Source organism: Embiotoca jacksoni, unplaced genomic scaffold (genome assembly GCF_022577435.1).
Source record: "Embiotoca jacksoni isolate LCO1_2020_lvr unplaced genomic scaffold, fEmbJac1.0.p SCAF_18, whole genome shotgun sequence".
Classification (NCBI taxonomy): Eukaryota; Metazoa; Chordata; class Actinopteri; family Embiotocidae; genus Embiotoca; species Embiotoca jacksoni.
Window position 1 is genome coordinate 8,740,142 of NW_027185318.1, and position 18,129 is coordinate 8,758,270.

General features: G+C 43.2%; 1 protein-coding gene across 1 annotated transcript in view; it reads right to left on the reverse strand.

The window, feature by feature from the left end:
* Positions 1–3,520: 3,520 nt before the first annotated feature.
* hs6st1a (heparan sulfate 6-O-sulfotransferase 1a) overlaps positions 3,521–18,129 on the reverse strand; it is a 55,453-nt gene continuing 40,844 nt past the window's right edge. The window contains exons 2-4 of the mRNA XM_069152579.1: positions 11,246–11,468; positions 9,951–10,199; positions 3,521–7,338 (exon numbers count right to left, since the gene is read on the reverse strand). Of these exons, the coding sequence (XP_069008680.1) occupies positions 7,012–7,338; positions 9,951–10,199; positions 11,246–11,468 (799 nt within the window). The 3' untranslated portion in view covers positions 3,521–7,011. The remainder of the gene's footprint in view (positions 7,339–9,950; positions 10,200–11,245; positions 11,469–18,129) is intronic.

The following is an 18,129-nucleotide window of genomic DNA, read 5'->3' on the forward strand; positions in this document are numbered from 1 at the left end:
CTCAGACGGATGAGGTAACTTACAATTTTGCCTGTTCAAAATTACTGACACCCCCCCCCCCCCCCGTCCTCCTCCCTCCCCCGAGCATTACATTATTGCGATACTGAAACGTGACTTGCACACTAAATAGCACATTTCTTTGGGAGATAATTAAAAACTGAAGAGACCTAAAAAAAGTAATTAACTTTAGTGCCTAACCCCTGCCTCCCAAACTAAAGAAACATAATTAAATGTGATATTTTTTGGAAAAACTTGGTTTACATTTCCAATTTATTAGATAACCTGCTTATACTAGCACAGATAATTGTGAGAAATTTTCACAATATTAAAAATAAAGTGCCAAGAGTGAGGGGCTGAAAAAAATTATCCCTGCAATTGCCAAAAAAAAAACAAGCACAGAGCTCTTTTTGTGATTTAAACTTGTCCTTTACTTGGTAAAGTCATATAATGTCATATTGTCATGTCATTCTGAAAGATGCGAGTCTATAGAAAGTAGGACAGTATGCAGTGGTATGGTGATCCATATGTATCTGGGACTGCAGATTTTAATTTGTAATGAAGTGTGCTGTATCCCATATGACAACCATGGGAAATCAATCCTGCTTTTAGAACAAGTGAAATCTGTTTCTTTGGTTAAAAGAGTTTGCTATGTGGTAATGAAAAAGTACAGAAACAACTGAAATCTCACTTATTTTGAAAGGGGCACCTGGGATCATTTTGTAAATCTTTACCTTGAGTTTGTGCGATATCTTTTGAAAAGAGTGTCCCTCTGGGCCCCCTTGGTAAAATGTACCAGACACCCTTTCTACCTGTTGTGTGGTCTTGATAAAAAGAAGATGAAAGGTGCGGAGACAGAGTCCTAGGGTGCAGAGACATGGGTCTTGCTTTTTCATTTCCTCGCTCTGCAGCCTAAATTAAATTGGACAGCTGATCCTCCAGAGGGAGCAGTTCCAGGGTTTGATTTAACATTATATAAAAAGCAGGGACATTAATTATCCTGTTGGATTTGACCTTCACTTTGACGTGCACATGTGGACACCTCGCACATGTCGATGCACACTCACACACAATCTAACACACACAAAGAGAAATCAGACGTGTCCTTATGAGGACAGGCCAAAACGTCCCAACTACTCAGTCCCCACAAGTGTAGCTAAACCTAACCGCACACAGTCACACGCACTGCCCACGGGGCCTGTTCATCTGTCAAGAAGGTGACATCTTCAGATGAATTATGGGAGATGGTTGTCATCTTCTCCGGGGTCACGTACGAAATGGCTAGCCCGGGCTGTGGGCTCCGTCTCCTCACACTATCACACGTCAGCCATTTTAGAGGTTGAAAGGCTCGATGGGGGACCAAAACGACCTCAATTAAACCTCCATTAATATTAATACATTTTGTCGTTTCACGTGAGTTGCTGCTAATTAAATGTGTCCCTGACTGTATAATGGGGGTCAGCCGGGGTCTCGTACATGAAGCTAATTCACCACATTACAGCCACCAAACACTGGGCTGGTCCGAGGTCCAGTCTTAAATACAGCTGGAGAGGAGAGAAGTTTTTTTTTTTTTTTTTTTTTTTTTTTTACCTCTGTGTTTGCACTCATACATAAATACACTTTAAAAAAAAAAATTAGGATTTGCCACTTTTTCATTACATTTACATTTTTATGTTCTCTGTTATGTGCATGAGTCACTTCCTGTGTATAAAAAGGAATATATTACAGTGCTGGATTTTGTTTTGCGTGGCCCTGACGCAAGGTTTCTACAGCTACACACACAGGCACACGCAAATACACACACAAACATAATAAACACACAATTTAGACCTTGATAGGATTGTGGGATTCCTCCGATCGGACTCCCGCTGGTGTAAGTAAGCAGAGCGCTGCCTGGGAGGTTGGATTCTTGTTTTCAATCCTGTAATATCTCCAGAGATGATTTAGTGTTGACCTGTGAGATTAGCCAGACCCGGGGTGGAAGGTCAGATAACAACCCCAGATGTCCCATCGAATCATTTATTGCTGAAGGAAAAATGCGCTCTCTGACACTGAACGTTGGCCTCTGCATCTGCTTTCTGACAAAACGGGTTATTGAAACTCTGCAAATTGTTTGTGTACAGAGATTTATCCGCATTGTACGTGTGACGATGAAGGTCTGAGCCGCGCCACCTCTGGAAATGACTCAACCAGAGACAAAAAGACCAAACTCCATCGAGACCAGTGCCGGCGCCAACAGGGCAATCCTCCATCACTACAATAGCCTGGCTATGATGCGTGCAGAGGAGGCCCTCAATATGAACTTATCTGCACAATTTCATGCTGGAAATAAGCAATAATAATGCCAGAGCTTCTTTGTTTGCATGAAACGAGCATGGGACCAGCGATGGCGAGCTGCAGCCAGTTTGACCTCCTCATAATGGACTGCAGCCAGAACCCATTCAATCACTTGGAGAGCTGGATTCCCACTGCGGGAGCGAGTGAGCACTTTCTCTCAAACACTCGCATGCACATGTTCAGTCCAACAAAAGCTGTCCAGCCCTCTGCAGTAGCAGAGCCATTATTGTTTGTCTAGTCCAGCTGCACTTGAAATGACAGCGACCCAGAGCTATGGGGAGGATTAAAGACTGCGTTCAGTCTAATACACCATTTACCAGCTGCCAGAGAGGCTGCACAGCCCTTCCTTTTCTCTCCCGCTTTCCTCCTATTTCTCTCTCATTCTCTGTTTATATGTCAGGCACAAGAAAACATCCCGTCTCTCTCTCCCCCTGTCCTACATAAAGACCCTCTCTGATTCCTCATCTCCCTTACACTCCTGCTCTTGCTGGTGCAGTCTGCCCGCTTTGATATCCCTGCAGACCGATTGCCTCTGCTCGTCACGGTCCAGGAAAATTATTGTTCCATCCTGCCTGGAGAGGTCAGAGTTGAAGCTCACTGGTGTGTTGATGAGACGGGGTGAAGGCTCTGCTCCCTCTCCTTTGCATCTCTCAGCCAAGGACAGGGATTGATATTTACACCATCCCGCAATCGTCGTCCTCTTACACACCAGACATCTACCTGCAACAGTCCTGCTGAGGAAGAAGTGTATTTGTGTGCATATAAGTGTGTTTGGCACGCCCCCAGTATCTGGAGATTGAATTAGGCTGTAGATCACTGTTGACAGGACTGAAGCTGTCATTAGGGAGGGGGGAAGGGGGGGGCACAGGCTGCTTTATGGGGTCACGGTCTTGTGGTTAGTGTAGGCAAGTGGTAGAAATGTCCTCTACTTACAGATCGTCCTGTGAGTGTATGTGTAGAAACCTGGAGGCCAGACCTCCCACACAAGTTAAAAAAAAGAAAAAAAAGAATCTGAGAGTCTTAAATTAATATTCAGTAGCTTGGATGTAATTTTCAAAAAACATTTTTTTTTTTTTTTTTTTTTTTTTTTAAAAGAGTCAAAGGGGAGATTTTTCTCCATGCTTGATGAACAGAATGACAGAGTGGGAAACATTATAAACGATATGCAGTGACAACCACAACACAGTCAGGTCTGTAAAAATGAAATATTTTAATTGGTGTCTTGATGATTCATTTTTGCAATCATAGGGAAACAAACCCAGAAAGATGGATACAGAAGGAGCCAGAGACAGACTGCACACCAATTCAAAAAAACAAGTTTCTATCACACTCTCTTTAACACATCTCGGAAAAAAAATCAAATAAAGGATGAATCTAGCGACACTTGGGGTTGCTTCATTGTCACAAAGGAAATGCTGTTAAGACATCAGATATACATCGTGGTGACACGCAAAATATTTGAGTAGAGCTTTACAGCAACAATTTCTGGAATCATTTTAGTGAAAGGATTTGGCTTTTTCTTTCAAACACTGTTCAGGGAGTATTTTTGAGGACTGCTTCAAGTCGGATGGTCACTTAAAACTGGAGCGCTGAAAATAAAATGCTCTCAAGATAGAGAATTGGTTTTGTATTCGTTCTTTAACCACTAATGCAGAGCCAGGTATTGGTTTAGAGCCCAAATACGAACTAATGCAAGTCTGACTGAAAAAGAAAGTCTTGGGCAAAATGCCTGGAGCTGCAGTGTTTTCAGGTCTCCAGTTTCAAGAATACAATGACGGGGAAGTTGATATGAAAAAGGGAGATCTCTCTTTCAGTATCAATTTCTCTGTCCTTATTGCATTACTTTGAAGGCTACACAAAAAGAAGCATATTGACTCTGGATGTGTCCCAGTACCTTTCATCATCCCCCTTGTTCTTCTCTCCTTCCCTTCATGAATCATCCCTAATTTAAAAAGGAGCACATTGAATAGTGAGGCGCAGAACGACGGGCGATTAGCAGAAATTTAACAACCAAATGGTGGCCAGCTAAATTGTCCCCTTCTTTCAGACTTAAAAACGATCTATTATTAACAACGGGATGCATCATGTTATTTATCTGAACACCCAAGACAGCAGGTTGCCTGCATGAATCCTCTGATCAAAGACACAGAACCTGGACTACATTCAGTTTAATTTGATCGGGCTGTCACGTCTTCTTCTCTTCCCACTTTTACATTCTCTTTTCTACTTTATCATTGGTTTTCCCTTCTTATTGCTCTGTGCTTGTAGATTCAATGTTAACAACCAAGCTATTTCTTTTCTTCAACGATCGTTGGCCGAATACAGAGAAAAGGAGAAAATCAAAAGTTGTTTTTTTTTGACAGGTTTAAGGTTGTGTCTCCAGTTTTATATATTTTTTTACTTTTTACAAAAACCAACAAATCATTCACCTGGGGCTAAAGCAGCAGTGTTTAAATCCAATCTTTCCGCAGACTTTCTTTATACTGGAACGTATGATAAGTCAGCTGCCCAAGCTATCTGTGGAAAATACTTTGCTTTTGCTCCGCGCAAACAGCTGATCCCTGCAGGATCATGAAAATACCTTTGAAGATTTGACCAGCTGCTGGATAACAAGTTAAAATGTTTTGATTTGCCCCTCAGGTTTGGAAACACTACATTAACGAAAAATAATTGTCAAAGTCATAACAGGGTCTTCCCCAGATAACCCCTCTTGTAAATTTTGTGGTCAAGAATGGAAAGGGATTTAAAAAAAAAAAAAAAGGGAATTGTAGTTAACAGTCCTCATACGTAACCACGTCATGGGAAGGAGACAAGAAAAGGGAGAAAGAAAATGTTTAAGGACAGGACGGGGGGAATATTATTGGCTTGCATTGCTGTGATGCTTCACACTGCTGTGACAAGCTGTTGGAGGGACTCTGCTGAGCCGCCCTCCACCAACACAAAAAATGGCAAGATAATTGGTCATGAAACCAGTCATTCACAAAAACTCATCAGACATCCTCTGTCAGTCAGGCACACTATTTACAAAGGCATACACATACGCCAATCAAAGGCATACTGTACATACTATTTACACACACACACACACACACACACACACACACACACACACACACACACACACACACACACACACACACACAAACAAACAAACAAACAAACAGAAACACACCCACACAGACTCAAGAGTAGTCAGAGAAATTACTGTAGTATAATGCAGACATAATATTATGTTGACTATGATCCCAGTACATAGAGGCACTGCTACCTCGCCCCGTCCCTTGTTTAGGGTGAAACCGACTGAAACTCACGTCGCACTAACGAACTGCAGGTCACCGGCGCTGTGCGTGCCCTTTCAGCATGGGGGGACGGAGGCTTGGTTGAGACTTTTACAAAGCATTCAGAAAAAAAAATAATAATTGAGAGCTGAAAATGCCACCCACTGCATTAAGAGCTCACATTGCCATGGTGACCGGTAGTTCCACAGCTCCCATCTCAAGCGTTTGTCTGAGTTAAGGTATCCAAAGCGCTTGCCGCTCACGCAGCACAGTTCCTGGCAGCAACCTACAGTAGACTCACTGCTCTCCCTGCCTTTGATTTCTCTGCACCTATGTGAGATCCGGCTCTGTAATTGGCTGTCATCCTCAGCAGGACCGAGACCTCCCAATAAAGGAGAGAAAAGGTGAAATAATGAACTTGTTTAGCGACAGGAACTTTGGGAACCTTTAACACAAAAACAGGCCCCCACCCCCAAAGAAGCAAGGGTTCAGTAATGGCTATGGTCCATTGTGTGTCAATCCAATCCATTAGCTTTGACTTAAAAAACAAATACAAATAAAGAAATAAAGGAATCACTTTTTCTTTAGGCAGCAATATTGGTCTCAGTGTTATTACAATTCTGCTTTTAAAAAAGCATAAACACAGAAGGAAAAATACAAATGAAATCATCCTAAATGAATGAGACTGTCACTATTTCATGACCGAAGCACGTTCATGGGTGAAATGGCTTTTTTTTTTTTTAAGCAGAAAGCATTTATTACACAACTGAGTCCAACTTTTATCTCGTTGTTTTTCTTTCGTTCTGGTACAGTCTCTCATATTCTCCCATCATGCTCTTTGTTCAGCCCTGCCATCAGCACACTTTCATAGCTTTCCGAGATCCTTTGAAATTGGAGCCGCCAGGAAGTAGACTGGTCCTTTTTGGCCAGGATTAGTGGGAATTCACAGACTTAATTTCATTCTCTCATGCTCCACGTCAGGCCACAGAGAACGAGAAGGATGCAGGAGGAGCAGCGGAGGCGGGAGATACTCGGTTGTCAGCAACTTGTAAAAATATCTCTCCTCTGCTCAGTCAGTAATGATGATGGGGAGAGACAAAGAAGTGCAGAAGGGGGGGGGGAAAGGGTAAGCAGGCGCTAATAACAACCGGGCAAACCTCAATAATGTGAGCTGATGCAATCGACCGAGCTCAGGTTTCCATAGCAACCCCCTTAGACTCTGATTTCCCGCAGCCCAACTCTCTGGTAAAGTCTGTCAGTCATTTGGGTCTTTGAAGTAAGCGTCACTTTCTGTGAATGTAAGTGTGTGTGTGTGTGTGTGTGCGTGTGTGTGTGTGTGCGTGTATACATGTATGTATTTCACATTATATATGCGTGTCTGTTCGTTCTCATTCTGCTGCTACCAGCGGTTGATGATTTGGTTCATGTAGTCCTCTGTGGGGAGCCTGCTGCCCGCCTCCTCCGTTCTGCCCCCCTCCTCCACCTCCTCCCGCTCCTCCCTCTCGCCGTCCCCGTCCTCCAGCGTTGACACCAGGCTCTGCCGGCTGCGGGAGGGCCACAGGCTGACGCCCAGGCCCAGGCCCTGATGGCTCTGCTGCATGTGGTTCTTGATGCGCTGCTGCCGCCTCTCCTGCTGCCTGGTGTACTGGTAGCGCTGCTGGAACAGGTCCTTGGCGTAGTCGTACAGCTCCATGTCCAGTTCGTTCAGCTCCTCTATGCGCTGGACCTTTTGGGGGAGGGAGCAGATGAAATGTTGAAGTTTCCTTCAGGTGGATCAGTGGAAAAGAGGACATCTATAGAACCAATAAAAACTGTATGTCCTTTTTGCGTATTCCTTTTTTACTGCATCTGAATAAACATGAAGATAAGGCAAATTCCACTGATGACGGATTCTGGAGTTCACTTGCTTCATTTTCACCATCACAGCTCCTTCTCTCTCCCTTTCCTTTTTTTAAAGAAAATAGTCAGGGCATCAATGTCAAACCCTAAATTTGTTTAATACACATTAAGTTCTGTCCATTCTTTGTCCCAACATTGATTTTAGGGGCATCCAGAGATTCCTGTGATTAATGACTAATCAGCAAACCTCAGCATTACAAACTCAGCCCAGATATTTTCCAAACCATTGAAAGTTATTTTCATGGGGCAGAGACTTTTTTGAATTTTTCTGAAACTAGCAAGGAACCAAAATGTTCCAGGAATCCACAGAAATAAAGGAACTAATCTCAGAAATTTTTTAATATGAACTAAAAATGTTTGTATTCCAACCACATCTAAGGAACCGTGAAGGTTATTAGCACAAAACAATTAGCAAATAAAGTTCTCATGCTCGTTCTGTTTGCTTTCCCTCTCGTTCACAGAGTGATCTCTCTCGACTGCCCGCCCCTCCTTTCTGTTCAGGCAGCTTACGACATAACTTGGTTCTTAACATTAATAGCGCTAATAATGATACTAGTGACTCTGAACGTTTCTGATTTTGGAAAATTAAGCGGTACATAAGTTGCAGTTGTAGTTGAGGTCTGAAATTCAGCACTGTAAAATCCACTCCTGTCGTCCAGAACCATTAGACAGTCCTATCCGCAGAGCAGGAACTTGTTTGGCACTTGGAACACTTTCACAGCAACTATATTTAGTCTTTGGTTTCTGCTGCAGAACTCCTGCTGCTAAGTTTCAAGTTCCCCACAGAAAAGTTCCTTTTTTTGAAAATGTCCTCTGACTTTGACTTTCTGACTCTGACATTTGAACAAATGCTTTACAGAGCCAGGGAACGGAAAGAGAGTGTGTCAGCAATATGCCGACAACAGAACTGTGTTTGATGTTAGGTTGCGCGATGCAGCTGGTTTTATTGGCACGTCTCATCTGCTGTGTGTGAATTCAACGCGAACGGGGAAATGTGTCTAATTAAGAGAATCCTTTTGAAATCTGTGATGGAGCGCTGGATATCGTTTGTGAGCAATGTGTGCGACAACAGAGGGAAGTGATGTGCTGCATTGATGTTTGAAATTTAGAGGCGTTTGATCAGCAGCGTGGGGGACACAGTCAGAAGGACAGGGCTCGGCTCAAGTCGTCAACACCAAGACTGGATCTCTCAAGAGAACTGCAGTCAAATAACTTAGAAAGCAGTTGCAATCAAACATGACTCACTGGGATCGTGATGCCACAAGAGTACCACGAGTGGGTTTTCAGCAGAGTCGAAAATAAATATTCTTCTCTAACCTGCTGATGTAATTATTTAACTTTCTTTAAAACATAATGTCACGCACACAGTACCTTTAAAAAGATTTGATTTAAAAACTAATTTATACAAAATGCCACACACAGACTCACAATATTTCCTCCAATTTCTTATTTGTCTTCATTTCCATAGCGACCGTCAGCTGGGCATATTGTATTTTCTCTCCACCCAACTGGGTTTGAAGTAGAAATCACCAGTCTGCTGTGTACTGGAGGATTTCTTTTGCTGTGAATTGAGCTTCAGAACTCCCAAACAGGACCAATCAAAAGTGTGAAGAAAATCTCTGAAGCTGCTGTTTTTATAAACAGCGACAGTCATCCCAACTCATTTCACAGCAATATAAAACCAGAGGGTTTACTTTGTGTCTCCTCTTTTTTTTTGTTTACCTTTTTTTTCTACCTAAACCTCAAAAATGAAAGAGACGGAGGTCTCTTTCATTTTTGGTAAATACTTGTTTTATTTTCCTGTCTTGAGTAAATTCATTAGGATTAACACATTCATTGGCTGCAATGTCCATCTTTTAAAGGGATAACAATAGATGTAATATTTATTATGATTTATTATATTATTAACTCTTTAATAATGACACATTAAAGTGATGTCAACATTTTACTGTTGGAGCTGGTTGGATCTAGTTTATCTGCTTCATATACCGTGTTTACTTCAGTGGTTCCCAGGTAGGGGTTGTACTTTCTGCAAAGGTCACAAGATAAATCTGAAAGGTTGTGAGATGATCAAAAGGATGGGAAAGAGTTTTCTCTGATCTTTGTTTTTTTATGTGTGAAATATCTGGAAAATTTGACTTCTTCAAGTGTCAGTGATTTAAATGATGTCCTTTTGATAAGTTCAGAGGAGAAATGTTTTGTTGGTGGAACTGCTAGCAGCCCACAGACATCTAAAACATGACAAAGGTCCCCAACTACACTCCTTTTTTTTTTAATTTTTTTTTTAAAGAGTACAATACAAAGCTTCTAAAAATAAAAAAAACTGGAAAAAAAACTAATCTGGTCTTTAACATTTAGATTGTTGTCTCATTCTTGAGCATTGTGGGTGTTTGGATAAATAACTAATTCTACTACAGGTGGGTGAGATGCTGCACTGACCGTAGCGTTGTCCAGGTCCACCCCTGCAGCTCGGGTGCTGTTGTACTGCATGAAAGGCCTGATGAATCGCAACCTGAAGGTCCGTTCAAAGAGGAACTGGGTTTTCCTCTGGTACTCTGTCAGACCAAAGAAGGCCATGTCTCGCAGGTTCTTCTTGGCCGACTCCAGAAGAAGCTGGGCCCTCTTCTTCTCTGGAACCGTGGACATGTTGTAGCAGCCGACTAGGCTCAGGTCCGCTAGCATACGAACCTGTAGACAGGGGGGGGGGGGAAGTTAAAAAGTTACACATTGATGCTTTGAATTCAAGTGAATTTTCTTCCAAAAACATGACATCACTTCATTACATTACAGTCCAGTAAGGGAACACGAACTGCACACTGATTTGGAGAGTAAACTGTGTGCACCTCACCCTGCTGGGTGTCCATCAGGATGCCTCGTGTGTGTGTGTGTGTGTGTGTGTGTGTGTGTGTGTGTGTGTGTGTGTGTGTGTGTGTGTGTGCATGCGTGCGTGCGTGCGTGCGTGCGTGTGTGCGTGCCACATTTATAAGTCGCAGGACCCTGAGTAATAACACCCTCAGGCTCAGATGAGATAAGCTGGCCAACACGTTGAGGTGGGAGACTGAGATAGCATGAGAAAAGAAGGTGCGAATTTGAGGTGTTTATTGCCAGCAGGCGAACTCCAGACTATGTATGCGTACATGCGTGTATGCGTGTGTGTGTGTGTGTGTGTGTGTGTGTGTGTGTGTGTGTGTGTGTGTGTGTGTGTGTGTGTGTGTGTGAGAGGAAGAAACTTCGCATACGTGTGCAATTTATCTATAGCTCCACTTTCTGAATCAAATATAAAAAAAATTTAAAAAAAAAAATCACATTTCTCTTTTAAATCCACCTCAGGGTAAATTGCATTTTTTTGAACTGTAATTTATTTCTCTGCAAACATAAATTGCCTGATTTGGTATTTTCACTGGTTTAAGATGACAATATCTGCACTGTAATCTGTATGGTGAACACATTTAAACAGTAAAGCAAACAGAAGAAAAGTCGCGACACAAGCAGAGATGCAGTTTAGCTTGGTAGCAGTGGCTAAAATCAGCCACTCTTTGAATGTGTGCAGTAAAACAGAGGATTTGTGGGCAGCTTCCCTCTTTTATAACTTTCATTTCAATGACTGCATTGGCTTCAGTCCAACGACTGCATGACAACCTTGCAACCCATCTCCTAAGGCTTACACTTCAGTTTGTATATTTGTTTCAACCCTGTAGCTAGACATCATCATATCTGGAGGCTGCTCTCTATACCTGTCTGTTGTTGGCCAGGTTGTAGGGACAGTCCATGAACTGCTGCAGGGTGCACCCCGACCAGTCGGAGCCCTCGTAGCAGGAGGGCAGCTCCTCGGGCGTCGGGGTTCGTCCATCGCACATGTGCAGGGAGGTTTTCCATGTGGCTCCCCGCTGCACGTGCCTCCACTCGCTGAGGTAGCGAGACACGGGGTCCCTCAGCAGAGTGATGTAGTAGAACTTCCTGTGTGGGTGGAAAAAAACAGCAACAGAGAGAAGAAACATTTACATGAATTGCACAGAAAATGGGAAGTGATCTTTCAATAAGTGTAAAAACTCTGAAAATTATCCATGTAAGAGTCTCAAGTGAATGTGGTGGCATTTTAAAGTTACAAACTGAGTTTAATGTGTTGAACAGCATAGATGAGGGAAGTATGCCAAAGAAGTGTGCCAATAATAACACAAAATCAACGTGTAATTCTCCGTTTGACCATGTGGTGGCACTCTTTGCAATGGTTTACTGCAGAAGTTCGTTCTCCAACCTCCTGACTCCGGGCTACAGTCTGAGCTTGTCATACTTAGTGCCGTATTATTTGCATTTACTAGGAGCAGTTCTGGGATTCACAACAGAAATCTGGGTAGAAGACTGGAGAGGAGCGGGATGATGATGATAATGATGATGATGATGATGGGGAGGAGGAGAGAGTTGATTTGTAAGGCAGAGGATCAGGTCAATGTTCAGGCCACACTGTGCAGGAAAGGAAACTGCTGGCACAAGCACATCTGACTTTGCAACTCACATCTCCACGCTGCAAACATCCTTATGTCTCAGACTCCGACACACACACACTCACACTCTCACACGCACACGCACACATACACACACACACACACACACACACACACACACACACACACACACACACACACACACACACACACAGTAAACATTCTACTTCTTGCTTCACACTTGCACCAAGTATTAGTCGGCCTCTGAGAGATGACTCATCCTGCATCTGAGATTTGGATTGGGAATGTTCCTGTGGTGTATGTATGTACATGCGTGTGTGTGTGTGCATGTGTGTGTGTGTATGCGTGTGTAAAATGTAATGGTGCATAGCACAGTTCAATGTCTCTCTAGAGGGGACACTCCCACCAGAGCCGAGACCTTTCCAGGCCTTCACACTCCAGCTAATTACTGCAGTCTAATCAATCAACACGTCCTCATTAACCACACAAACCAACATGCAACTTGCTTGTGCACGCCTGTGTGTGGCTACGTGCCCGCAGTGTGCCTCAGAGCGATGGTATGGATTTGTCTGGGCAACGGACGCATGCCAACAGTCGAAAACACACACAGGCCACATACGCTGCACTCCTCTCCCGGGCTTGCATCACGTCAGAGGGATGTTTGCACAGAGAATTTTGTGTGCTGACAGGAATCCACGAAATCGCCTGGTTCACACGAACCGCCTGAAATATACACAGACTCTCTGCTTTTCATCGCTAAATCTTTGGCTTCACACTGCAAAGCTCACCCGGCGAGAGAAGAGGGGCTGCTGGGTGGACACAAAGCCCCAAGTGTCACACACACAGTAGCAGTGTCTGGATATTAAAGAGCGGCTAAAGCCCCCCCTCCCCCCTGAAATCCAGCAGCAGCAGGGAGATCCTGGACAACAAAACAACTAAACCCCTAAATCTAGCAACAGCTGAGAGATGGAGCCTCATATAGCAAGTGAACCCTAAATCCAGCAGCAGTGAGGAGATCCTGCACCGTAAAAGGACTCCAAAACAAATTTCATCAGGGAGCTCCTGCGCAACAAAACAACAACCACACCCTGAATTTAGCTGCGGCGCAGAGAGAGAGAAACCTCCAAATGAAACAAATCAAGTTGCAGTGGGGGGGATCATGGACAATGACACGACTAAACCCTCAATCTCGTGGCAGCTGAGAGATCCCAGGCAACGAACCAAACAGACCCTCAATCCGGAGGTCAGTGGGGGGGGGGGGGTCAGAGGCAGAGACACAAGTATCTAAACTCTAAATCCCATCAACCTAAATCTAAAATCTCATTCCCCTATGATCTAATCAAAAGCAGAGGGGAGGCACAGTCAAACCGGAGCCTGCAGGAGACCGGGCTACATTATGGAGATTCCTATGATGACATTATCAGGATTCCTAACACTCCCCAGAGTGCAAAGTGTGTTTGTGTGTGAGTGTTTGCGCGCGAGTCTGCTGTGTGTGTTTCTGAGTAAGAATACGCCTATTAAATCAGTGATGACATTTTCCCCCTCTTGGCTTCCATTCCACTGAAAAAACATGGTACTGCTCGGCCCTCGCTGCTGCAGCAGAGACGGGAAGAGAGAAATGAGGGAAAGGGTGAAAAACACAAACGGAGAGAAAAACAAAAAAGGGGGAGAGAGAAACAGAGCGAGAGAGAGAGAGAGAGAGAGAGAGCGAGAGAGAGAGAGAGAGAGAGAGAGAGAGCGAGGAGGGGGCGGAAGAGAATTTCAATTAGTTTTCTAATACTGTGAAAGCAGTGAGGGCCCCAAGCCCAAGTGATTTATCAAAGTTATGGCTCCGGCTATAATGAAGGCTCAGGCATATTACCAGGCAAAATAAATAAATAACATGCACGCAAACACACACACACATACACACACACACACACACACACACACACACACACACACACACACACACACACACACACACAGGCTGCAACACGCATAGTAACCCCCCCCCCCCCACACACACACACACGCAATCCCAAATAAATGATCTTAAACGGCGTGCCTGCCTGTCGTGTCTGCTGGGTCAGGCAGACTGCAAAAAGCGGTGCTGTGGAGACTTTCTCGCCTTAAAGCCTAATGATGTCTGGCCGTGTGCTCACATCCCTAGGTAATGATGTTTCAACCCACCCACACACACACACACACACACACACACACACACACACACACACACACACACACACACACACACACACACACACACACACACACACAGATATTTACTCGCTCCCCAACAAGTCACTCCCTTTTACACACTTTCTCAAACACTTCCTGCCTCCAAGGTGACAGAACATTACAGCAGATATTCCCCTCACCCCACAGGTGATATTGCTTATAGCTGAAGTGTATGTTCACATGTCACATTTACTTCAAAGCTAATATGAACTGCTCTATCTCTCACTGTCCAGATTTTAGAGCACCATCCCCCTGCAGGAGTTTGCACCTCGAAGGGTCCCCATTAAAAGGCCACATTCATGTCTGATTCATTTTTCACCAAATTTACCCCCGCATGCCTTTTTCTGTTATCTGCGAGAGGTTGAAGAACATCCTCGCAAAAAACAGTCCAAAACTGCACTCGGCAGTTATCAAAACGCGTCGACTAATCGGCGCCCACTTTATCGTCCTATTGATTTATCCCATCAGATTGCCGGTGTGTGGAGTAGGCTGATAAAAAAAAGCGAGCGCTTGGCAGGGAGAGGTGTGATGAAGCTATTGTCTGGACCGCTGTGGGATTCCAACTACAAGAGGCACAAATTTGTCTTTTACCTCTCGCTTCTCTTTTTTGCCCAGATCACCACTTAATAAGACACTTGTAAAGATTTTCTACCTTGTCAAGACTATAAATGATCTAGAAAAAATCACATTGACATTAGCAATATTGCAACTTGTTGTCAACATACTGTTATGCAGCGTACGTAACTTATGCTTATTATTTGAACGCAAACTGCTGCATATACGCTGACGTAGATGATAAATCTATAACACTTATTATGTTACAACTGTATACTATCAAAATTCATTCAAAACCCTTTTTCAGTGTTTTGTTATATTGTCCAGTGTATTCTTAGCGCAAAAATACCCTCAAATATCCTGAATGTTTCATATCGTCCATCGTTACTTGTAATTCTTGACCATTTTCAGTCTAACAATAGTCAAAACTGAATGAACAACAGCAGCATCAACACAAAAACAGCCCGAGATCAGCCTTTCTTCTACCGAATCAGGTTACGGTGTACTGTGTGAGGGGGTAACTGTGAGTATGTGAGGCTGCTGAGCGTTATCAAGAGGAAACACCCAGCGCCTCGGCTTGTTATGGTCTCTCTGAGCCCGGAAAGAATGAGCCCGTTTCCTGTAAGTCACAAATCACCTCTCCTACAACCTCCACCTTCTCTTTAACCTCCCCTTCCCTCGGTTTAAATCTTCCCCTCTCTGTCGTAGGACCATCTCTTATTCTCCTCTCCTGGTGTAGTTGTGTCTCGTTACAACGTGTTCTCTCCGATAGGAGTTGCTTTTGTTAAAATCTCAAACCAGGAGCTCTGATGATGTCCTGACGGGAGCATCACAGAATTTCACATCATTTTTCTGCATCACTTTAGTTTGAGGAAGTAAAAGTAAAAAGTGTAAATTTCTCTTTATGCGAGTCAACAGGAAATGCAATAGGAGCGCAAGAAACACAGGTGGAGAATTGTAGCTGCAACACACAACAGATACAAAGGCTTTTTTTTTTATAAGTTTTGTTTAGATATAGGGTTATGGATCGTAGTACGATTTACACATGCACACACGCGCTTATGTATGCATGCACACGAATGCAGCGACGCCGCTCAGCATCCCAGTGTGTAGAGAAGCCATGATTTATTAATAGTCCGCGGATGTTTGTCGAAACCAGATCCACTCGACAAGTGAAGCTCTTTCTCACCTCTAAAAATGGAATCTGAATCAACTTAAGAGGGAAAAAAAAAAAGAGAAAAAACACGCAACAGAAGTAAGGAGGCATGTTTGTCACCTGAAAAAGAGTTCACGCACACAAGCACAGACACACGCACATACACAAAGAGAAAAGTGTGCCAGAATTAAATCACATTTGCCTGCGGCTGGGTATCATTCCATACCAGTTCTCTTTAAATACCAAATTCATAAAATCCATTTTAACACAAAGAAAATAAAAGTACAGTACAAATATTTCGTTTAATGCAATATCGAGGGGGAGGCTATTTTCTGTGGCTATTGTTTACAGATGTCTATTATAAGGTATTTGTTTTAAAATGGAAACGTAACAGTGTGGATGTAGCTGTAGCTTGGTACCAAATGATGAGGTATTTTTCAACAGTGGTATCCTGGTAATTCAGTCAGTGCCATCAAAGTATCCTACATTTGGCACAACAGATGGAATTCAAACAAGTATGGAGAAAGTAATATTGAAGGTTTTGGGTCGTGCGTGTCTTGGCCTTGTTTAACGAATCACTGCTGAATGCTATAATGCTAACAATCCATCATGGAGTCTGAGTTTGGGTTGGTTATTCAGAAAAAGAAAAGAATCGGAGAGTCAAATTTATTATACTTGATCCCATTACTAAGGAGACCACGTATCAGTCAGATGATTTAAATGCAGTTTATTCTTTCCTCTTATATTCAGATTTGTTTACTTAAATATAAAAACAGCCCTGGTAGCAGTGGCCTGAGTGTCTCCACTCTATGAGGGGAAACAAACGGACCCATGGTATATGCTGGCTGGAAATGCAGATGATGTCAACCATGTCATAGTGTGTGTAGTTGTGTGTTTGTGTGTACTTAGAGAAGCGGAAGCAGAAGCGAGCAGCGACATATCAGGATTTGAACCTCGGCAGACTGACAGAATGCTTCCTGTTCTTTTTGCCGTAGCACACAGACACAGACACACACACAGACACACACACAGACACAGATCTAAAATAATTGATTGCCAGGTTGGATGTGTGTTGACCTCGTGCATCAGACAACATACAGTTTAGAAGCTGAGAGGTTTCAGGCTACAGACTAACAGACCTGACCGGAAATGGCCCATTTGCATCTCAGTCCTTCTGAAAAGTCGACCCCTCAAGACTAAACTTCCCCCTTTGGCTTCCCTGCTACTCCTGCTCACCATCACTCAACTCAGCCCGAGTGTCCTGGGTGTCTTTTGCCCAATAATGACGCGCTGAGACAGGACAGAAATAGAGCCTCCGGTTCAGAAAAGCTCTCCAGGCGTCTTCTCTGCCTGCCCTGGCTCACTCTTCCTCCCTGCACCGCTCGCTCTTTGTTAGTTGATCAATAACAGCCTTGGGACTCAGACAGGCTGCATTGGTAATTTGGACTTTAAACACAGAAGACACATAAGAGATGGGTGGAAATAAAACAGAGAGTAAGAAACAAGGGGAGTAACAGGAGACAGTGGCGACAGTGTTGTAAGGGGACACGACGGAGTGAAGCACACATCCAAGAACGTGTGGTTGAATACGAGGACACTGGCGTAAATTCTTTGTTCTCTCCCAGCAAAGAGAGATCAGACTGAGCCAAGAAGTCATGGTTTCTGAATATTTTCCATTAAAACTATCCATATTTTATACATATCAAAACATCCTGACTCAGATTTGCTGAATTTTGGATGCAACTGGATATGTGCTGATGTGACAAATGTGACCGGGCTCATAATGCAATAATCACAAGAGCTGCAACTAACAATTATCTTCATTCTTGATTAATCTGCCAGTTTGGTTTCGTTCAGTTTGTGTAGGTTGTGAAATGTAACAAATGGCAAATACAAAAATATGTTTTCACAGCACAGGAGACATCCCTGAATTTCTCGTTCTGTCCAGATATTTCATTTACAATAAGATATGATGAAGAAAAGCAGCCAATCACCACATCTGTTAGACAATTTGTTGTCATTTTAATATTTAATCAGATCATATTAGTCATCAGTCTCATGGGGATTGATACACTATATTAGTAAGAACTGAAGAAAAGGGCCCACTTCAGTGCAGGAATGTTGAATTGATTGCTTGAATTAACTGATTGGTCAATTTTAAACCAATTCTTCTAAAAATTTATTCATGTCTGAAGTAATTTTTCAAGCAAAAATTCCAAACATT